The sequence below is a fragment of the Oncorhynchus gorbuscha genome, linkage group LG24, assembly GCF_021184085.1.
Source record: "Oncorhynchus gorbuscha isolate QuinsamMale2020 ecotype Even-year linkage group LG24, OgorEven_v1.0, whole genome shotgun sequence".
Taxonomy (NCBI): Eukaryota; Metazoa; Chordata; class Actinopteri; order Salmoniformes; family Salmonidae; genus Oncorhynchus; species Oncorhynchus gorbuscha.
In genome coordinates, this window is record NC_060196.1 from 23393343 (window position 1) to 23417764 (window position 24422).

Genomic DNA, 24422 nt, shown 5'->3' on the forward strand with positions numbered 1-24422 from the left:
AATAAGCAGCTAACCTGAGGAAAGTGGTGTTCACTTATCAGTTGTACACCCAGCATTGGAGATAAAATACTGTGGAACAAAAATGCCCTCATTCCCCAAGTGTATTTCAGTGCTCAGGCTAACATGGAGTCATTGTAGATGGTGTATGCTAAGCCAGGAATATATCTTCGCCTTCGGAGGAGCTGCAATACTTATTCACTGAAGTAGAATGGGAAGCTTAGACGCGATTAGACTACTACGGTTGCATGGTAATGACAACTTGTGCTCTCTGTCACAGTACAGAAATCCCCCCCAAAAAACTGCTTTTGACAAGAAAAAAAATCCTAATCTTGCTCTTCACCCTCTTCTTTTGGGAGCCTTTCCCTTGCTGATCCAAGTTAGGGAGTAGAGTTGGACTTCTCGGTCTATTCAACTGTGCAGCACTTTTTGAAAAAGTGAATGTGGTTTGAGAGTTTGCAATTACATTTTTCAAGCGGGTATCCAATAATATAAAGGCGTTGTCTTTACTTTTAAATATATGGATGAGTGCAGAAAGTGAGAACCAGGACACAACTAGAGATAAAGACATGGATAACCGTATAAGTGTATGCCTACAGTATATAGAGAACTGAAGGTAGGCAGGTGATTGTGCTGGGCCAGTTGTTTGTACAGAGTCAGTAGTTGAGGTGTGGATGGGTGCATCGGGACTCACCAGCCCCTCCTGGCTGCCTCCCGTCGTTCTCTCCACATTCAGGTGCTCATCCGAACCCTTCAACTTCCACACCTAAGGCCAAACACAAAATAACAGAGAACTCAGTACATGGTCATGTTCAGTAGGTTGGGAAATGGAAAGATACTACCTGAACTTGTCCAATAAGAAAAGTTATTTATGTTTTCCATTACAAAACTATGTGCCCTAATGAACATGACCCAGATGCAAAACGGATTAAGTTTCATCCTTCCGCCTGTTAAAATTAACTAGTTGGCTCACTACTATACAGTAGGTTCTGAATCTCTACTGTTTCCTCCACAACCCAGTGACTTCCAAACCAGGCTGTCAAGGCCCACAGCAGAGATCCAGAGGATGGGATAACTCCATCATGAGGCTGACACTCCACTGGCTCCACTGTCAAATGGAGAACCAATGTACCCCAGACAGACAATGCAGAGACAGCACAGACCAACAACAGGGCTGAACTGGAGTGCCAGAGATACCAACATACCAAGAGAGCAGGAGTCTATAACTAGCCATACTTCTGCAAATTCAAAACATTCCCAAATCAAGTCTACATTGGCACTGGCTGAAAACAAACTAATTTACATAAGGAAAAACGGGTCTTTCGGATTGTCTTTTTGACAGGAAACAAGAAGAATATTTCTGAGAGTTCCTGTGCCACAAGGCATGGGTGGAGGAAATGGGGGTGATGCATCATGGGAGAAAGAGAGAGGAGATGCAGACAGACAGAGAGCGCATTGATTGTAGACCGCTGCGGTGCACTCACACAATCAGTCTGAGGACATGGAGAGATGGTGGGGGGGAGAAGGAAAGGGACACAATCAGTCTGAGGACATGGAGAGATGGTGGGGGGGGGTAGAAACACAGCACTGAAGAATAGGCTACTTGCTGAAACATTTTCCAACAAAGACAACACAATATGCTGGAGTAGAATTAAAAAACAAGACACTCCGGTGGCAGTCCTGAATCACTACTTTGAAATCAAAAAGGTTTCCCTTTAAAAGCTATTGCCAGGTGGCACGTACGTACCCAGGTTTCCTCTTACACCCAAGCAGAGAAACAAGGATGATAATGTATTCAAAGGGAATAGCTGACTCATAAGGCCTACTGTAGTAGCTGCAGGGCCCTATGTGAGTCCATAACCAGATATACTTCAGCAAATGATATACACTCCTCAAATCAAGTCTACATTGGCACTGGCTGAACATCAACTCATTTACATAAGAAAATGTGTCTTTCTTTTTTTTTACAGGAAACACAGTGCCACGAGGCATGGGTGGAGGAAATGGGGGTGATGCATCATGGGAGAGAGAGAAGATGCAGACAGACAGAGAGAGCATTGAATGTAGACTGCTGCGGTGCACTCACACAATCAGTCTGAGGACATGGAGAGATGGTGCAGGGGGGGGGCGAGCGAAGGAAATGAAGAAAAAAACTGCACTACACAGTATGCTGAAGAATAAGCCATTTGCTCAAACATTTTCTTACAAAAACAACACAATATGATGTAGTAGAATTTAAAAAACTAAAACACTCGGGTGGCAGTCTTGAATCACCACGACCTCGATGTGAATATGACTTTCACAGACTGTCCCACACAAAAGCTTTCAAAATCAAAAAGGGTTTATAGGTTTGGATGGGTTCCCCTTCAAAGCTATTGCCAGGTGGCACGTACCAAACTTCACTCTCACACTCAAACAGGCAGAGAATCAGGGATGATACTGTACTCAAAGTGAGTAGCTGTCTCACATAATGCCAACTGTAGTAGCAGCAGCAGAGCCCTATGGGAGGAGATGGCAGGAGAGTTAGAGGGGTAGCAGTGGGAGGAGCAGGTGTACGTGGTTTGCCAAGATAAGATGGGATCTAATAGAGAGGATCAATCTGCGAGGTGATGCCATTCATGTCTTCACTCCCCTTTACTTTGACCACATTTTGTTGTGTTACAGCCTGAATTTAAAATGGATTACATTTACATTTTGTGTCACACACTACCCCATAACGTCAGAGTGGAATTATGTTTTTAGAAATGTTTACAAATTAATAAAAAATGAAAGCTGAAATATCTTGAGTCAGTAAGAATTCAACCCCTTTGTTATGGCAAGCCTAAATATGTTTAGGAGTGAAATGTGGCTTAAAAACTCAATACATTGCATGGGCTCTGTATGCAAAAATACATGATTTTTGAATGACTACCTCTCTGTACCCCAAATATAATGCACAATCTGTAACATCCCGCAATTGAGGAGTAAATTTCAAAACACAGATTTAACCACAAAGACCAGGGATGTTTTCCAATGCCTTGAAAGGGGCATTTATTCGTAAAAGGGGGAAAAATTAAAAAGCAGACATTGAATATCCCTTTGAGCATTGTAAAGTTATTAATAACACTTTGGATGGTGTATCAATACACCCAGTCACTACAAAGATACATGCATCCTTCCTAACCGAGTTGCCGGAGAGGAAGGAAACTGCTCAGGGATTTCACCATGAGGCCAATGGTGAGTTTAATGGTTGTGATAGGAGAAAACTGAGGATGGATCAACAACATTGTAGTTACTCCACAATACTAACCTAAATGACAGAGTGAAAAGGAGGAAGCCTGTACAGAATTATTTTTTACATTTTTTTTAAATGCACCCAGTTTGTATTAAGGCACTAAAGTAAAATTACAAGACATGTGGCAAATAAATTCACTTTTTGTCCTGAATACAAAATGTTATGTTTGGGGCAAATCCAACACAACACTGAATACCACTCTTCTTATTTTCAAGCATGGTGGTGGCTGCATCATGTTATGGGTATATAGAATAACTAACTTCAAGGTAATGACTCAGGTCGTCAGTTGTGAGATGAAAGCTTAGTAATAACACTGGTTCACTTGTACATAACTGACGCTATCGCTTTATTTATTTTTTATATATATTTTTTTTTTTACTTCCGGTCGCAAGGCATTCTGGTACTTGCAGTCAATAGCGTAATTTAATACATCAGAAATATGTACATAGTTCTCTCAATATCCATCACATGAATTCTAATACAATTACTCTTGTACATATGTAAAGAATTATTGTAAAAGAAACATACCTTTAGATACAGCTCAATGAATTAACTGTATACATTAACTCTGTAACCCATTTAAGCTACAACATTCTGTGTTCATCTACATCTCTAAGCAGTATATCAACTGAATAGGTCTCCTCAACAAAGTCCCTGGGGCAGTTCGAACTGAACATGACTTAAATAGGCCATCTCGGCCTGGAAACAGTTCCCCAAACTTCCCTAGTTTCCAGGCTTGTCTAGGTGTATTATCTTCTCCGATGATTGCAACGTCACTCACTTTCAGTGGGGTGGGCTGTGATGTGTCACAGCGGTGTGCTGACTTTAGATCAAGCAAGTAGTCTCTTCACCAGCTGTTCCAGAAGCTGGTCACAAGTCTCTGCCTGTACTTCCCATCTGCTTGCCATTTCCTCCTTGTTGCGCTTTGGGAGCTGAGTTCTCAGTCCACCTTGCATCTTCATGTTTGTATGAGGATTGGCTATGAATCTATTTATCCAGGCGGTCACTCAACACTCTTCAGTTTGCTGTACCTTTCAAGCTCCAACACGGGTTCAGGGATGTCTGTGCTGTTTGATGTGAGCTGTACAGTCACCAGGTCACTGGACTTGAGTTTTGCTTCCACCTCCTCTGGATCCTTGTCGTCATCAGTCTCCTCCGACTAATGGGGTGATGTCAGAATGCTGGGTCCGTTCCACCATAGCTGGCTCTGTGTCAAGTTTTGAACAGTTTGTCCTCTTGTAGGGATGTCGGCTGGATTTATTTTCCCTTCCATATGTGACCATGACTCTAGATTGGTCAAGGACTGGATCTCTGGCACTCTGTTTGCGTCAAACTGTTTACATTCGTGAGCTGCAAATCCAATCATAGAGTCTGTCCACATTTAGATCCGTTTTTGTTCCATTTTCAGTGTGGTCCTGAGGTTTTTTGCTATTCTCGCTCCAATCACAGCTCCCATGAGCTCCAGGCGTGGCAGCGTAATTTTCTTGAGTGGGGCTACCCTCGACTTTGATGTGACTAGGCTTGTCATTGTTCCTCTGTCTTGTGATTCGCCTTGCATGTAAGCTACAGCACTGTAAGCCCTTTCATTTGCGTCACAGAACACGTGTAGTTTCAGTGTGTGACTAGTTCTGAACACGACGGTTGCCATTCTCATGTCAGTTCAGATGGTCACTTCATCCCAGCTGAGTCCTCTCTCCCACATTTCCTGGAGCATTTACTTGACCCTGATGTTGAAGGGGATCAGGAAGCAAGGAGGGTTGAAGATGCGTGCAGAATACTTCTCATCTGGTCCCGGTCTCCACACTAAACCTAAAGCTTTGAGCACTACTCCTTGTGTTTCTAGCATCAACGGGTGGTAAATTGTCGTACTCCCCTCCCATTTTGTTTTCAGTTCAGGAGAGTTAGTCATCCCCTTGCAGAGGTCTGTGCCTGCAGTCGACACCATTCGTTTTGCAGTTGTCACAAAGTAAGCCTCTTCAACATCGTGTGAACTTGCAACGAAGTCATCTACATAGAGTGACTTCTGGTTGTTCTGTTTCATATAGTTTCAGGTGCTTCCTGATTGTAGCTGCCAGCAAGAATGGACTTGGGGAAGCTCCAAATGGCACTCTGTTCACCCTCAGCACGCGCAGCTCCTTTTTATTTTCTCCCATTGGTGGGCATGTGAGCCACGGGAATCTCACAACGTTCGTCTCTCTCTGCTTTGGATGTCTGCAGGAAAGCCTTCTTGATGTCTGCCATGAATGCTATCTCATGTAGTCTGAACTTTATCAGAACGCTGAGCAGATTCCGGATTTGGTCCTGTGAGTAGACAGTCATTGAGGGATGGACAGCCATCGTCATGGGACGAGACATCAAACACAACTCTGTTTTGTCGTCACCTTGTCCTCCCGGAGTACTGCGTGGTGAGGTAAGTAGTATTTCATGTTGTTTGCGCTTGATACATTGTCCTTGGTCACATCCTATGCCATATCCTGTTGTAAGTAGTCCTCCACAACTTCATTGTATCTGCGGTACAAAGTCACACCCTACTTCAGTCTTTTCTTCAGACCTTCAAACCGTTTCTTGGAGATTTTATAGTTGTCTAGGAGTTCTGGCATTTCTTGTTTACATGGCAACTCCACATGGTCTAGTCCATCTTTGAAGGTGGTTGTTCTCTCGAACCTCTGTAGAGCCTCATTTCCCTCTGGATTCTGTGTTGTTTTCTCACTGGTGATACCAGTGAGACTCAAGCTCCCAGAATGCATGCAGTTGCTTGAAGTCTAGTGTGTCTTCATCAAGTGGGATGAACATACATATTGCCTCGGCGACACTTGACATGGACACGGATCCCTGCACCTACCATCCAAAGGTGCTCTCTAAAGCAACCAGTGTCTCTGTCAGTCGCTCCACTTGGCCTGATACCATCTGCCAGTAGTAGTCTGCTCCCATCAGGACAGAGAGTTCAGGATCATTGTCATCTCCTGGAAAGTCTGCGAGCTGCAGTCCCTTTCTATTGAGCTCATGTTGAATCTGTTCACCAGGAACCTTCATCACAGCTGTGCACACTTTCAATTGCCTCTATCTCTATTCTCTGCTGTTTGTACCAGACATTCTCTTCAATGTGTTCTGTTAGGACGTTGCTGGAGCAGAAGTTGGGAAGAGTGAGTACCTCTTCACAAGATTTTCATGTATGAAGCTTCTCTGACTGCCTCCATCTAATAAGCAACGAGCCATCTAATAAGCAACGAGCCAGCAGGAGCCCAATGGGCCTTCTACCCATGCCTTTGCCGTTTGTAGCAACACAGTGTTCTGTCCATCTGGTTTCATCTTCACTAAATGGGGAATAACTGAGGAAAGAACAGCTTCTGCAGAAACAATAGGGGGTTGCACCTCCCTCCTCTTACTGGTACACACAGTAAGATAATTATGCTGTGTGTTTCTGTCCTAAACAAACAAAGCATCTTCCATTTTTCTTTAGTCTCTCTTTTTCTCTTTGCGTGCAGCAATATTGTGGTCTGTGCAGTTTTTGGATTTGTGGTCTGCAATGTCACAGAATAGACCGTTTTGTTCCTACTGCCTGGTTGTGTGCAGTGCCGCAGCAGATGGCATGTTGGGTCATTTTGATTTCATTTCATTGGAGAAGCATGACTTGTTCCATGGTTTGCTCTCTTTCTGTTGGTTGCATGTTCTTGGTCATCTCCCTGGTCTGAACCTCTTTCTGTAGGTTGCATGTTATTGGTCATCACACTGGTCTAAACCTCTTTCTGTAGGTTGCATGTTCTTGGTCATCTGCCTGGTCTGAACCTCTTTCTGTAGGTTGCATGTTCTTGGTCATCTCCCTGGTCTGAACCTCTTTCTGTAGGTTGCATGTTCTTGGTCATCTCCCTGGTCTGAACCTCTTTCTGTAGGTTGCATGTTCTTGGTCATCTCCCTGGTCTGAACCTCTTTCTGTAGGTTGCATGTTCTTGGTCATCTCCCTGGTCTGAAATTCTTTCTGTAGGAAACGGACTATCCTCTACACCCATCTGACGACTATAGTTGTTATGCAGGTGAATGAGGACCCAAAAGCGACTTGGCGAAAACAGAGTCTTTATTCCAGTAAAGGAAATAGGCAATACTCCTGGACAATCAGAGCAGAAAACAAAACATAAAAAACTTAATTCCACTCGTAGTGACGAGGACAGACTGGAGACTCGACCATTAACTGTAGGTTGCCTCGGGAAGGCACCGACCGTAGCAGACTCAGACACCTGCTCACACGCAGCATCTGAGGGAAACAAGACACGACAGGGCGAGACAAAGACACAGCACGGCGAACAATATACAAGGATCCGACAGGACAGAAACGGAAAACAAGGGGAGAAATAGGGACTCTAATCAGAGGGCAAGATAAGGAACAGGTGTGAAAAGACTAGATGATTGAGTAGGGGAATAGGAACAGCTGGGAGCAGGAACGGAACGATAGAGAGAAGAGAGAGAGGGAGGGAGAGAGAAAAAAGGGAACGAACCTAATAAGACCAGCAGGGGGAAAACGAACAGAAGGGAAAGCATAATGACAAGACAATATAAGACAAAACATGACAATAGTCAAGAACTATGTTCTCTGGAATCCTCTGCAGTAAGATTGGGCATAGTAGGCTTAAATAGGATTCTGACACTACACCCAGTGATTCTAAGCTCCTAATCTGAATTCCACATTCATCATATAGCTGCCTTAATGTATTTATGAAAGAGGATTTCCTTACAAGAGTGAGATTCAGCAGCTTTGACATGTGAGCACTAATCACTTTGTCATCACCGTGCGTTCCGTACCTATACCGTGGGACTCCCATCCTCCTCAATTGTTCAAGTCACCAGCCTCCAATGGTCAATAGTGTAATCCCATAATAATAATAACCAATACAACAGAAATACGTACATAGTTCTCTCAATCTTCATCACGTGAATTCTAATTAAATGACTCTTGTAAATAACTGTAAATGAAAAATAGTTTTAGATACAGATCAATGAATTAACTGTAAACATTAACTCTGTAAACCATTTAAGGTAGAACACAGTATTCTTTTCTTTGGCAAGAACTAAGACGTTTTTTAGGATACAAATACATGGAATAGAGCTGAGCACAAGAATAGAGCAAAACAGTCCACTTTCCAACAGACACTCGGGAACTCACCTTTCAGCAGGACAATAACCTAAAACACAAGGCCAAATAGACACTGAAGTATCTTATCAAGGCAACACTGAAATGTTCCTGAGTGGCCTAGTTACAGTTTAGACTTAAAATTGACTTGAATATCTATGGAAAGACTTGAAAATAGCAATGATCAACAACCAACTTGACAGAACTTACCCAAAACGACTCACAGCTGTAACTGCTACTAAGGTGATTCTAACATGTACTGACTCAGGGGGTGTGAAAACTTATGTAAATGAGATATTTTTGTATTTCATTTTCAAAAATGTGCTAAAATTTGTCATTATGGGGTATTGCGTGTAGATGGGTGAAACAAAACAATCTAAATTAATACATTTTCAATTCAGGTTGTAACACAACAAAACGTATAGTAAGTCAAGGGTACTGAATACCCTGCATTCGGGAAGGTATTCAGACTACTTGACTTACAGCCTTACTTTAACATTTATTTAAAAAATGTAAAAAATACCCTCATCAATCTACACACAATACCCCATAATTACAAAGTAAAAACAGCTTTTTAATAAATGTTTTCACATGAGCATTACCAGTCAAAAGTTTGGACACACCTACTCATTCAAGGGTTTTTCGTCATTTAAAAAAAGTATGAAATAACACATGGAATCATGTAGTAATTTTTAAAAAAGTGTTAAACAAATAAAAACTTATATTTCAGATTCTTCAAAGTAGCCACCCTTTGCCTTGGTGACAGATTTGCACACTCTTAGCATTCTCTCAACCAGCTTCACCTGGAATGCTTTTCCAACATTCTTGAAGGAGTTCTCACATATGCTGAGCACTTGTTGGCTGCTTTTCCTTCACTCTGCAGTCTAACTCATCGCAAACCATCTCAATTGGGTTGAGGTCGGGTGATTGTGGAGACCAGGTCATCTGATGCAGCACTCAATCACTCTCCTTCTTGGTCAAATAGCCCTTACACAGCCAGGAGGTGTGTTGGGTCATTGTCCTGTTGAAAAACAAATGATAGTCCCACTAAGCGCAAACCAGATGGGATGGCGTATTACTGAAAATGCAGTGGTACCCATGCTGCTTAAGTGTGCCTTGAATTCTAAATAAATCACTGACAGTGTCACCAGCAAAGCACCTCCACACCACCATACCACCACACCTCCTCCTCCATGCATCATGGTGGGAACCACCAAAACTCCACCGGTCTAATGTTCATTGCTCGTGTTTCTTGGCCCAAGCAAGTCTCTTCTGCTAATTGGTGCCCTTTAATAGTGGTTTCTTTGCAGAAATTCAACCATGCAGTCTGCTCTGAACATTTGATGTTGAGATGTGTCTGTTACTTGAACTCTGTGAAGCATTTATTTGGGCTGCAATTTCTGAGGATGGTAACTTTAGTGAATTTATCCTCTGCAGCAGAGGAAACTCTGGGTCTTCCTTTCCTGTGGCGGTCCTCATGAGAGCCAGTTTTATCATAGGTGATGGTTTTTGCGACTGCACTTGAAGAAATTTACAAAGTTTTTGAAATTTTCCAGATTGACTGACCTTCATGTCCCTCTTTGGGCTGCAATCCCGTTAACAGGACGATATGACAACAGCCAGTGAAAGTGCAGGGCGCCAAATTCAAAACAGAAATCTCATACAAATTCCTCAAACATACATGTAACTTATACCATTTTAAAGGTTGTTAATCCCACCACAGTGTCCGATTTCAAATAGGCTTTACGGCGAAAGCACCACAAACGATTATGTTAGGTCACCACCAAACCACAATAAAACAGCCATTTTCCCAGCCAAAGAGAGGAGTCACAAAAAGCACAAATAGAGATTAAATTAATCACTAACCTTTGATGATCTTCATCAGATGACACTCATAGGACTTCATTTTACACAATATATGTATGTTTTGTTTGATAAAGTCATATTTATATAAACAAATCTGAGTTTACATTGGCGCGTTACATTCACTAGTTCCAAAAACATCCAGTGATTTTGCTTAGCCACATCGATTCAACAGAAATACTACAAGTTATACACATGGAATTATAGATATACCCGTGCTTAATGTAACCGCTGTGTCAGATTTCAAAAAACTTTACGGAAAAAGCAAACCATGCAATAATCTGAGACGGCGCACAGAACAATCTAGTCGAATTAGCCGCCATGTTGTAGTCAACATAAACCATAAATGACATGCAAAATATTCCCTTACCTTTGATGATCTTCATCAGAATGCACTCCCAGGAATCCCAGGTCCTCAATAAATACTTGATTTGTCCTATAATGTCCGTTATTTATGTCAAATTAGCTACTTTTGTTAGCACGTTTGGTACACCTATCCAAACGCTGGAGCTGGTAAACCATTTTTTTCGGACAAAATCTTCAAGAAGTTATATTACAGGTCGAAGAAACATTTCAAACTAAGTGCAGAAGGTTTAGGATGTTTTTATCATAAATCTTCAATAAAGTACCACCTGGAGAATTCCTTTATGTCTTGAGGAGGAACAGAACGCAGGAAGATATCATGCGTTATGCGCGTGACCTGGAACTGGCTCTCTGCCAGTAGTCTGACTCATTCCCCTCTCATTCAGTCCCACAACACAGTAGAAGCCTCATTCAAATTTCTATAGACGGTTGACATCTAGTGGAAGCCCTAGGAAGTCAATCTTCATTCATATAAGGGGATTTCAATAGGGAATGGGTTGAATATATAGCAACATCAGATTTCTCACTTCTGTTTGGATTTGTTCTCAGGTTTTTGCCTGCCATATGAGTTCTGTTATACTCACAGACTATATTCTCTATACCCCCCTACCTTGTTACAACACAACTGATTAGTTCAAATGAATTAAGGAAATAAATTCCTAAAGGCACACCTGTTAATTGAAATACATTCCAGGTGACTACTTCTTGAAGATGGTTGAGAGAATGCCAAGAGTGTGCAAAGCTGTCAAGGCAAAGGGTAGAAAAAAAAGTATTTAGTCAGCCACCAATTGTGCAAGTTCTCCCACTTAAAAAGATGAGGCCTGTAATTTTCATCATAGGTACACTTCAACTATGACAGACAAAATGAGAGAAAACAAATCCAGAAAATCACATGGTAGGATTTTTAATTTATTTATTTGCAAATTATGGTGGAAAATAAGTATTTGGTCACCTACAAACAAGCAAGATTTCTGGCTCTCCTAACTGTGCCTAGAATTTCTAAGCAAACAGCTGGAGGCAGGGCTTTCTCCTACAGAGCTCCATTTTTATGGAATGGTCTGCCTACCCATGTGAGAGACGCAAACTCGGTCTCAACCTTTAAGTCTTTACTGAAGACTCATCTCTTCAGTGGGTCATATGATTGAGTGTAGTCTGGCCCAGGAGTGTGAAGGTGAACGGAAAGGCTCTGGAGCAACGAACTGCCCTTGCTGTCTCTGCCTGGCCGGTTCCCCTCTTTCCACTGGGATTCTCTGCCTCTAACCCTATTACAGGGGCTGAGTCACTGGCTTACTAGGGCTCTTTCATACCGTCCCTAGGAGGGGAGCGTCACTTGAGTGGGTTGAGTCACTGATGTGATCTTCCTGTCTGGGTTGGCACCCCCCCCCCCCCCCCCCCCTTGGGTTGTGCCGTGGCGGAGATCTTTGCGGGCTATACTCGGCCTTGTCTCAGGATGGTAAGTTGGTGGTTGAAGATATCCCTCTAGTGGTGTGGGGGCTGTGCTTTGGCAAAGTGGGTGGGGTTATATCCTTCCTGTTTGGCCCTGTCCGGGGGTGTCCTCTGATGGGGCCACAGTGTCTCCTGACCCCTCCTGTCTCAGCCTCCAGTATTTATTCTGCAGTAGTTTATGTGTCGGGGGGGCTAGGGTCAGTTTGTTATATCTGGAGTACTTCTCCTGTTCGATCCGGTGTCCTGTGTGAATTTAAGTATGCCCTCTCTAATTATCTTTTTCTCTCTTTCTTTCTCTCTCTTGGAGGACCTGAGCCATAGGACCATGCCTCAGGACTATCTGACATGATGACTCCTTGCTGTCCCCAGTCCACGTGGCCATGTTGCTGCTCCAGTTTCAACTGTTCTGCCTGTGATGATTATTATTTGACCATGCTGGTCATTTATGAACATTTGAACATCTTGGCCATGTTCTGTTATAATCTCCACCCGGCACAGCCAGAAGAGGACTGGCCACCCCACATAGCCTGGTTCCTCTCTTGGTTTCTTCCTAGGTTTTGGCCTTTCTAGGGAGTTTTTCCTAGCAACCGTGCTTCTACACCTGCATTGCTTGCAGTTTGGGGTTTTAGGCTGGGTTTCTGTACAGCACTTTGAGATATCAGCTGATGTACGAAGGGCTATAAATACATTTGATTTGATTTGGAAACATCATGCTTTGGGGCTATTTTTCTCCAAAGGGACCAGAGCGACTGATCCGTGTAAAGGAAAGAATGAATGGGGCCATGTATCGTGAGATTTTGAGTGAAAACCTCCTTCCATCAGCAAGGGCATTGAAGATGAAACGTGGCTGGGTCTTTCAGCATGACAATGATCTCAAACACACCGCCCGGGCCTAGCCAGTCTCCAGATCTCAACCCCATAGAAAATCTTTGGAGGGAGTTGAAAGTCCGTGTTGCCCAGCAACAGCCCCAAAACATCACTGCTCTAGAGGAGATCTGCATGGAGGAATGGGCCAAAATACCAGCAACAGTGTGTGAAAACCTTGTGAAAACTTACAGAAAACATTTGACCTCTGTCATTGCCAACAAAGGGTATATAACAAAGTATTTAGATAAACTTTTGTTATTGACCAAATACTTATTTTCACCATAATTTGCAAATAAATTCATAAATAATCCTACAATGTGATTTTCTGGATTTTTTTCTCATTTTGTCTGTCATAGTTGAAGTGTACCTATGACGAAATTTACAGGCCTCTCTCATCTTTTTAAGTGGGAGTACTTGCACAATTGGTGGCTGACTAAATACCTTTTTGCCCATCTCCATAGAGTAACTTTGGAGCTCTGTCAGAGTGACAAGGGTTCTTGGTCACCTCCATGACCAAAGCCCATTTCCCCTGATTGCGCAGTTTGGCCGAGTGGCCAGCTCTAGGAAGAATCTTGGTGGTTACAGACTTCTTCCATGTAAGAATGATGGGGGCCACTGTGTTCTTGGGGACCTTCAATGCTGCACAAAAAAAATTTTGGTACCCTTCCCTAGATCGTTGCCTCGACACAATCCTGTCTCGGAGCTCTACGGACAATTTCTTTGACCCCATGGCTTGGTTTTTGCTCTGACATGCACTGTCAACTGTGGGACCTTATATAGACAGATGTGTGCGCCTTTACAAATGATGTCCAATCAATTTAATTTACCACAGGTAAATGGAAACAGGATGCACCGGAGCTTAAATTTTGAGTCTCATAGCAAAGGGTCTGAATACTTATGTTAATAAGTTATTTAAGTTTTTAATTTTTAATACATTTGCAAACATTTCTAAAAAACATATTTTGCTGTGTCATTATGGGGTATTGTGTGTCGATTGAAGAGGAAAATCGACAAAAAATAAGGCTTATTCTACTTTAGAATAAGGCTGTAACGTACCTTCCGAATGCACTGTATATGAATGCTATCTATTTTTGCCTGCTGTGTGCAGAGGCTGCAGGAAAGCTAAATATTTCCAAAATACAACCACTATAGAAAATAACATTTGCTGTGTGCCAACAATGCACCCAACAAAAGCACAGGGGTTTGCGACAAAATCTCACAACCACAAAGCTGCTTTCTCAAACTACAGCCTTTCTCCCACTCCTGACCCCTACACTAATACCATAGTTGTCCATTCAAGCCCTTTGTCCAAAGCCATATTAACAGCAATTTAATTTCCTCCAAAGTGCCTGAACCCAAGTAATTATATACATCTGAGCTGTGCTTACAGAAGAGGGAAATGTCAGCGATGCGATTTGTAAACTCAGTGGTATATTCATCACTAAAGGGAAGTCAAGGCTTCCCTGTCACTGCACGGCTCTTCCTTAGGGACATATGCCAGGAGCTAGAGCTTAGCTAGAGCATATGCAGTGTGTGTGTGTGTGCACGCGTTGTAAACACCTTGGCACTGCTGTCGGAGTGGCGTCTGGCACATGCTTGGAGTTGGTTCATCCAGAATCGCTGCTCTTTGGCATTGGATGCTACGGAGAAACAAAAGGAGAGAATCAAAATGTTCATTTCCGATAACCATCATCATCACAATAGGAGAAATAGGACATCATCATTACACGAGGTCATGGTCATGTCAATAGATATGCAAAACATACTGACATACATTTTGTGATGGCTATCACATTTCAGATTGACATCCAACTTGTGTCTGACACATTATCAACCAATGTGCTGTGGGTCAGGGTATGCATCGGTGTCTGTGTGAGGAGCTCTCACAGGCCCAAAGACTGCCTGCTATCCAAACACCAACCATGTAAAAAAGTGACTCACTGGTAGGGCTGTCGGTAGTCATGACCGCAGTAAAATTCCACGTGAACACTTATGCAATCTGGACACGTGCTGGTAGTACCCTGCTAGCTAACGACCATCAGGTCGCTGATGGCCTGGTACTCAGGGCTCCATCGTCCCTCTAACCACTGACATCAATGCAAATGCTATCAAAAAACACAAACATTTACCATCAAAACAGTACTGTGCTTTTAAAACTCACCTCACTGTGATTGATCAATATGAAGAAAGAAGTTCAACAACAGGTTGAAACTGAGTGGAAAACATGGTTGCTGACAATGTTGTTTCAAAGCCTAACACAACGAAATGGACAGAGCTTTCTAGGGTGATTAACAAAAATTATCATATGCATATTAGAGCTCATGCACATACAGTTGAAGTCAGAAGTTTACATACACCTTAGCCAAATACATTTAAACTCAGTTTTTTCACAATTCCTGACATTTTATCCTCGTAAAAATTCCCTGTCTCAGGTCAGTTAGGATCACCACTGTATTTTAAGAATGTGAAATGTCAGAATAATAGTAGAGAGAATGATTTCTTTCAGCTTTTATTTCTTTCATCACATTCCCAGTGGTCAGAAGTTTACATACACTCAATTAGTATTTGGTAGCATTGCCATTCAATTGTTTAACTTGGGTCAAATGTTTCGTTTTGGGTAGCCTTCCACAAGCTCCCCACAATAAGTTGGGTGAATTTTGGCTCATGTCTCCTGACAGAGCTGGTGTAACTGAGTCAGGTTTGTAGGCTTTGCTCACACACACTTTTTCAGTTCTGCCCACACATTTTCTATAGGATTGAGGTCAGGGCTTTGTGATGACCACTCCAACACACTGACTTTGCCACAACTTTGGAAGAATGCTTGGGGTCATTGTACATTTGGAAGACCCATTTGTGACCAATCTTCCAAACTTCCTGACAGATTTCTTGAGATGTTTCTTCAATATATCCACAATTTTCCTCCCTCATGTAGCCATCTATTTTGTGAAGTGCACCAGTCCCTCCTGCAGCAAAGCACCCCCACAACATGATGCTGCCACCCCCGTGCTTCACGTTTGGGATGCTCTTCTTCGTCTTGTAAGCTTCCCCCTTTTTCCGCCAAACATAACAATGGTCATTATGGCCAAACAGTTCTATTTTTGTTTCATCAGACCAGAAGACATTTCTCCAAATGTACGATCTTTGTCCCCATGTGCAGTTGCAAACCGTAGTCTGGCTTTCTATGACAGTTTTGGAGCGGTGGCTTCTTCCTTGCTGAGCGGCCGTTCATGTTATGTCGATCTAGGACTCGTTTTACTGTGGATATAGATACTTTTGTACCTGTTTCCTCCAGCATCTTCACAATGTTCTTTGCTGTTTTTCTGGGATTGATTTGCACTTTTCGCATCAAAGTAGGTTCTCTCTATATCGAAATAATCTCTCGGTCCTAGCTTTGATGCACCTGTACTGACCTCACCTTCTGGATGATAGCAGGGTGGACAGGCAGTGGCTCGGGTGGTTGTTGTTCTTGATGATCTTTTTGGCCTTCATGGTGTAGGGATCCTGGAGGGCAGGTAGTTTTCCCCCGGTGATGAATTGTGCAGACCTCACTACCATCTGGAGAGCCTTACGGATGTGGGCGGAGCAGTTGCCGTACCAGACGGTGATACAGTTCGCCAGGATGCTCTCGATTGTGCATCTGTAAAAGTTTGTGAGTGTTTTTGGTGACAAGCTAAATTTCTTCAGCCTCCTGAGGTTGAAGAGGCGAGATTGCACATTCTTCACCACGCTGCCTGTGTGGGTGGACCATTTGTTTGTCCATGATGTGTACGCCAACGAACTTAAAACTTTCCACTACTGATCCATCGATGTGGATAGGGGGATGTTTCCTCTGCTGTTTCCTTAAGTCCACGATCATCTCCATTGTTTTGTTGACGTTGAGTGTGAGGCTATTTTCCTGACACCATACTCCGAGGGCCCTTACCTCCTCCCTGTAGGCCGTCTCGTCATTGTTGGTAATCAGGCCTACCACTGTAGCGTCGTCTGCAAACTTGACGATTGAGTTGGAGGCGTGCATGGCCACGCAGTCATGGGTGAACAGGGAGTACAGGAGAGGGCTGAGAATGCACCCTTGTGGGGCCCCAGTGTTGAGGATCAGAGGGGTGGAGATGTTTCCTACCATCACCACCTGTGGGCTGCCTGTCAGAAAGTCCAGGACCCAGTTGCACAGGGCGGGATCGAGACCCAGTGTCTCGAGCTTAATGACGAGTTGAGGGTACTATGGTGTTAAATGCTGAGCTGTAATCGATGAACAGCATTCTTACATAGGCATTCCTCTTGTCCAGATGGGTTAGGGCAGTGTGCAGTGTGATTGCGTTGTCTGTGGACCTATTGGGACGGTAAACAAGTTGGAGTGGGTCTAGGGTGTCAGGTAGGGTGGAGGTGATATGATCCTTGACTAGTCTCTCAAAGCACTTAATGATGACAGAAGTGAGTGCTATGTGGGGATAGTCATTTAGCTCAGTTCCCTTAGCTTTCTTGGGAACAGGAACAATGGTGGCCCTCTTGAAGCATGTGGGAACAGCAGACTGGGATAGAGATTGAATATGTCCGTAAACACACCGCACAGCTAGTCTGCGCATGCTCTGAGGACGCGGCTAGGGATGCCATCTGGGCCGGCAGCCTTGCGAGGGTTAACACATTTAAATGTTTTACTCACGTTGGCTGCGGTGAAGGAGAGCCCGCAGGTTTTGGTAGCAGGCCGTGTCAGTGGCACTTTATTGTCCTCAAAGCAAGCAAAGAAGTTGTTTAATTTTTCTGGGAGCAAGACGACAATGTCCACGACAGGGATGGTTTTCTTTTTGTAATCCGTGATTGACTGTAGACCCTGCCACATACATCTCGTGTCTGAGCCATTGAATTGCAACTCTACTTTGAATATATACTGACGCTTAGCTTGTTTGATTGCCTTGCGGATGGAATAGCTACACTGTTTGTATTCCGTCATGTTTCCGGTCGCCATGATTAAAAGCAGTGGTTCGCACTTTCAATTTTGCTGTGATGCTACCATAAATCCACAGATTCTGGTTGGGGAAGGTTTTAATAGTCACCGCGGGCAAAAAACAACATTTGAGAGTGCGCTGACCCTGGTGCTAGAGAGGGTGCACAGCTGGAGGTAGACCCACTCCAACTTGTTTAATTCTGGGAACCACTGACCTAGACTATCTAGACCAATTGGGCTGATCATCCGGAGTGACTGGTAAAACTTTAGTTCAAGAGTAATTCAGCATCTCAACCTATTCTGTGAGATATAATTTAATATTATGTACCAAAGTCTCAAGTCCCCACCCATGGAGAAAATAAAAACATTTAATTGGCAACGTAACCGAATATAGCAGCATTGTCTGGACTCCTGGAGTCCCTAGTAGTGATTAACTGAAACAATGGGCAGGTTGATCATGAATGGTGAAGTACTGAATGTTAAATCTATTCATGTGAGTTAAGCTCGAGAACGAGTCATTTCTTGGAATGATAATGGCCTCAATTTGAGCACTGACATGAGTGTCTGTCAATCACTTAAGCCCTTCACTGTTTTTCAAGCACCCGAAATGTCGCTTGAGTGAAGTGGCACGAGAGGAACACTAGGACAGATTCAGAGACACACACACACAGACGAATGTCAATGTGAAACTTAAAACAGTACCTTCTCCAGCGAATAGCTCCTCTGCACTCAAGCGAAGGCTCTGTTCATGCAGGCTATTCCCTCCCCCATTGATTCCTTCTACACCATAAACATATATTTTCCTTTCAAAACGTCTCAGCAAAGAAGTTGTTTAATTTGTCTGGGAGCAAGACGTCAATGTCCACGACAGTCTGCAACGCATTTAGATCAGCAATTTTTGGTCTTGATTTACACAGGCTATGCCGTGATTGTACATAATTAGCTATCTGTAATGAACAGAGGTGGATCTGGCAGAGCACCTGCTTTGAATGATGAAAAGGACGCTAAGTCTCTAACATGAGCTATTTGCACACTAATAATTTCTTAGCGAAGACCGGGTCGTTCTTGTGCTCATTCTAAGAGGTAACCTATAAGGGGGCCAATGCTAATGAAGAATTCAAAGATGGTGTTTAGTTTTTTTTTTTTAAGGTTTGTAGTTGGAAGGCTGACAGTTCCATTCAGTTGATGAATAAGCCACGCTTGTTTTGGAAAATGAGAACAAGTAGCACAACACAGTCCTACCCATTTACAATGAGCAACTAGTACTACTCAACAATGCTCCTTTTAAAATAACAATATCTCTGCATTTCAATAAGGTCAACCTGCGCTTCAATGTAGACTCTCAAGAGGGCACTAATGTCTATCCATTGCCATTCAAGTATTACACCATGATCATGCAATTACACTGCTGCTAATTACAATGATTGAATGGATGTTGTTGGCTATAATAATACGGTCATACTCTCGTGGAAACTCATAGGGGGATCTGATTAAGGTGAAGAGATAATATGACAGGGCAGCGCTCCGAATATGTACTTCATAACTGAAAGTGATGGAAGTTAAGTTAAACATGACTACTATGGGACAGTAGGGATTATTGCAGTTGCTGGGAAGAACATTGTAAAGCCTGGGGCTTATTCTACGCAGTGGCCACTCGCAAAAATGTAATGAATGTAGTAGGGCTGCACAATTAATCAAATTCACATCGAAATCGCAATACTGACATGCACAATATCCATATTGCAAGAGATCCATATAAATCACGCACATTAAAACACCACTATGCCACGTGAAACATCCGTTTTTCTAGTTTACTCTGTTTGTCATCTCATTCCCTCCCCTCTTGTGGCTGCTTCCCACACACACCAAGTTCCACCCCCTCTCAATCAAGCAGCGCAGTTCCTCCTCTCTGTTAGATTCACTAGGAGTTGTTCTATTAAGACAAAAGCTGTTCTGTTCGGTCAGATGTAGTAAACAAATTGTTCCAAAAAAATAATGTTGCAGCTTTCCACTTTGCTTCTTAATATAAATCATTCTATTTCAATGATTCCAACAATTCACCCCGAGTGTTTTGATCTACAGGTAACTGCCAAAATAAAGGAAAGACTTGAGTAAATGAGGGATACAAAGTATATTGAAAGAAGGCGCTTCCACGTAGGTGTGGTTCCTGAGTAAATTAAGCAAGTAATATCCCAACATGCTTACGGTCATGTATACAAATGCCCAGTTTCCCATTATTTAGGCTACCATGGCTAGATGAAGAGATCTCAGTGACTTTGAAATAGGGGTTTCAAGGGAGCATAGGGGGTTTAAAGGATGTGTGTGTGTCTCAGGCTGCATTTACACAGACAGCCCAATTCGGATAATTTTTTTACTAATTTGGTCTTTTGACCGATCTGATGCGATTGATCAAAAGACCAATTAATGGAAAAAAAGATCAGAATTGGGCTGCCTGTGTAAATGCAGCCTTTGTCAGCTGATCTCAACCCAACTGAACACTTACGGGAGGTTGTAGAGCGACGCCTGAGAAAGTTTTCAACAATCATCAACAAAACATCAAATGATTGAATTTCTCATGGACGTTCCAGACACTTGTAGAATCTATGCTAAGGTGCATTTAAGCTGTTCTGGCTCGTGGTGGCCCAAAGCCCTATTAAAAAGGCACACATCACACCGAATGAGGATCAAGCATTTGTCTACCGATCGTTCAGTACACTGCGTTTTAGGGACCACCCGCTGTAGATGTCTGACTGCAGACATTTTCGCTTGATTTTACATGTAAATTTGGTGCGCACTAGGTTCGCAAATTACAGCTGGCACTCGGTTCAGAGGTGCTAAGTACTCTCGGCTGCCACATTGTATGCCACGCTGGAGACAGGCGCAGGAATACAAAATAGGGGGATTTAATACTCCACCCAAAATACAACATGCCATGAAAGGCCCCCGGGACAAAGCTCAAAACAATTACAGGGATGCAACGCAAAACAAAAGAGCGAGGTTAAATTTGTTCTTAACTGACTTGCCTAGTTAAATAAAGGTTCAAAAAAATGTATACAATTACTAATCAGGGGGAATGGGAACCAGGTGTGCGTAATGAGACAGTTCAGTGGTGCCTAGCGGCCGGTGATGTAGACCTCCGGAACTGGTGCACAGAAAGAGCAGCAGTACCGGGGGAATCAGTGATATTGGCCAGCAAACGCTATTGGTGTGTTTAACTCCTAAGACACTTTATGTTGGTATATCTTTCATTTTGGCAGTTAACTGTAGATCACAAACGTGTAAATACGCTACTCTATTTTTTTCCCCCCATATCGTGGAGCCCCACTATATACAGATGGAAGTCGGAAGTTTACATAAACTTATGTTGGAGTCATTAAAACTTGTTTTTCAACCACTCCACAAATCTGGTGAACAAACTATGGGTTTTGGCAAATCGGTTAGGACATCTTCTTTGTGCATGACACAAGTAATTTTCCAACAATTGTTTACAAAACAGATTTTCACTTGTAATTCACTGTATCACAATTCCAGTGGGTCAGAAGTTTACATACACTAAGTTGAGGTGTACCTGTGGATGTATTTCAAGGCCTACCTTCACACTCAATGCCTCTTTGCTTGACATCATGGGAAAATCTAAAGAAATCAGCCAATACCCCAGAAAAACAATTGTAGTCTGGTTCATCCTTGGGAGCAATTTCCAAATGCTTGACGGTACCACGTTCATCTGTACAAACAATAGTACGCAAGTATAAACACCATGGAACCACGCAGTCGTCATACCGCTCAGGAAGGAGATGCATTCTGTCTCCTAGAGATGAAAGTACTTTGGTGCGAAAAGTGTGAATCGATCGCAGAACAGCAAAGGACCTTGCTGGAGGAGAGGAAGATGCTGGAGGAAACGGGTACAAAAGTATCTATATCCACAGTAAAACGAGTCGACATATATCGATATATCGACACATATCTTCAGCAAGGAAGAGGCCACTGCTCCAAAACCACTATTAAAAAGCAGTTTGCAACTGCACATGGGTGTCACGTTCACTGTCTGGAGGCTCCGGACTGGGGACCGTCGCTGGAGGCTCCTTTCCCTGGATCATCACTGGAGGCTTCGGGCCATGGATCGTCACTGGAGGCTTCGGGCCATGGATCGTCACTGGAGGCTTCGGGCCATGGATCGTCACTGGAGGCTTCGGGCCATGGATCGTCACTGGAGGCTTCGGCCATGGATCGTCACTGGAGGTTTTGGGCCATGGATCGTCACTGGAGGTTTTGGGCCATGGATCATCACTGGAGACTTCAGACCATGGATCGTCACTGGAGGCTTCGGGCCGTGGTTCATCACTAGAGGCTCCGTGCCATGGATCATCACTGGAGGCTTCGTACGTGGAGCCGGGAACAGTTATCACCGGACTGAGGAGACGTACTAGAAGCGTGGTGCGGGGAGCTGCCACAACGCGTCCTGGCTGGATACTCACTTTAGCTCGGTGAGTGTGGAGAGCTGGCACAGGACGCACTGGCCTATGAAGGCGCACTGGAGGCATAGTGCGTAGAGTCGGCGCAGGATATACTGGACCGTGGAGGAGCACTGGAGGTCTGGAGCGTAGAGCTGGCACAACGCGTCCTGGCTGAATACCCCCTGTAGCATGGCAAGTGCGGAGAGCTGGAACAGGCGGGACTGGGTTGTGCTGGCGAACTGGGGATACCGTGCGTAGAGCTGGCGCAGGATAACCTGGACCGAGGAGACGCACTGGAGACCAGGACCGCTGAGCCGCCACAATCCATCCTGGCTGGATGCCCACTCTAGCACGGCAAATGCGGGGAGCTAGCACAGAGCGCATCTCCGCATAACACGGTGCCTGACCGGTCACACGCTCCCCACGGTAAGCACAGGGGAGTTGACTCAGGTCTAAACCCTGACTCCGCCAATCTCCCCGTTTTACCCCCCCAAAAGCTGCCTCTCGGGCTTCCGTTGTTGACCTAACTTCGTCACCGAACGTGACGCAACCGTGGTGCACACAAACACTCACAGAAAATAAATAATTACCCACAACATAGGTGGGAAAAAAGGCTGCCTAAGTATGATAGACAGCTGCCTCTGATTGGGAACCATACCAGGCCAACAAAGAAACAGACAAACTAGAATGCCCACCCAAATCACACCCTGACCTAACCAAATAGAGAAATAAAAAAGGATCTAAGGTCAGGGAGTGACAATGGGACAAAGATCGTACTTTTTGGAGAAATGTACTCTGGTCTGATGAAACAAAAATAGATCTGTTTGGCAATAATGACCATCGTTATGTTTGGAGGAAAAGGGGGAGGCTTGCAAGCCGAAGAACACCATCCCAACCGTGAAGCACGGGGGTGGCAGCATCATGTTGTGGGGGTGCTTTGCTGCAGGAGGGACTGGTGCACTTCACAAAATAGATGGCTACATGAGAAGGAAAAGTATGTTGAAGCAACATCTCAAGACCTCAAGTCGCGAATGGCTCTTCCAAATGGACAATTACCCCAAGCATACTTCCAAAGTTGTGGACAAATGGCTTAAGGACAACAAAGTCAAGGTATTGGAGTGGCCATCACAAAACCCTGACCTCAATCCTACAGAATATTTGTGGGCAGAACTGAAAAAGTGTGTGCGAGCAAGGAGGCCTACAAACCTGACTCAGTTACACCAGCTCTGTCAGGAGGAATGGGCCAAAATTCACCCAACTTATTGTGGGAAGCTTGTGGAAGGCTACCCGAAACATTTGACCCAGGTAAACAATTTAAAGGCAATGCTACCAAATACCAATTGAGTGTATGTAAACTTCTGACCACTGGGAATGTGATGAAAGAAATAAAAGCTGAAATAAATCATTCTCCCTAATATTATTCTGACATTTCACATTCTTAAAATAAAGTCGTTTTTTTTACTAGGATTAAATGTCAGGAATTGTGAAAAACTGAGTTTAAATGTACTTGGCTAAGGTGTATGTAAACTTCCGACTTCAACTGTAGATGTAATATGGATAAATATTATAGATGAGATTGAATGTGTTTTAGGCAATATTCAAGTTTTATAATGTTCCATTGATCTGTTAAAATATTTTATCTTTGTCTGATTTTGCAGTGGGATTAAATCTACAGGTTTTATTTTGTTGCCATTAACACCAAAGACTCTATAAAGCATTATGCTACTTCACAATAATGTATGATATGCAGTCAGGCATCTCAATGAGCCCCTTGAAAAGCAGTGAGAATGACTTGACCCTTATGAACACCCCTATTGTCTTATTGATGGCATCATGTGATCAACAGCTTTAATTTGACATTTGATCATTCAAACATGATTCAATTCATGCTTTCCCCCATTTTTCAAATCAAATCAAATTTTATTTGTCACATACACATGGTGGTTAGCAGATGTTAATGCGAGTGTAGCGAAATGCTTGTGCTTCTAGTTCCGACAATGCAGTGATAACCAACAAGTAATCTAACTAACAATTCCAAAACTACTGTCTTATACACAGTGTAAGGGGATAAAGAATATGTACATAAGGATATATGAA

At 43.4% G+C, this 24422-nt stretch overlaps 1 protein-coding gene across 2 annotated transcripts in view; it reads right to left on the reverse strand.

The window, feature by feature from the left end:
• The window catches only part of LOC124012044 (oxysterol-binding protein-related protein 10-like), a 165549-nt gene that overhangs the window by 107370 nt on the left and 33757 nt on the right, over positions 1-24422 (reverse strand). Inside the window, exons 3-4 of one of the 2 annotated variants that reach the window (XM_046325409.1) lie at positions 14493-14572; positions 692-763 (exon numbers count right to left, since the gene is read on the reverse strand). In XM_046325409.1, the coding sequence (XP_046181365.1) occupies positions 692-763; positions 14493-14572 (152 nt within the window). The remainder of the gene's footprint in view (positions 1-691; positions 764-14492; positions 14573-24422) is intronic. The other variant, XM_046325410.1, reaches the window with a different exon arrangement.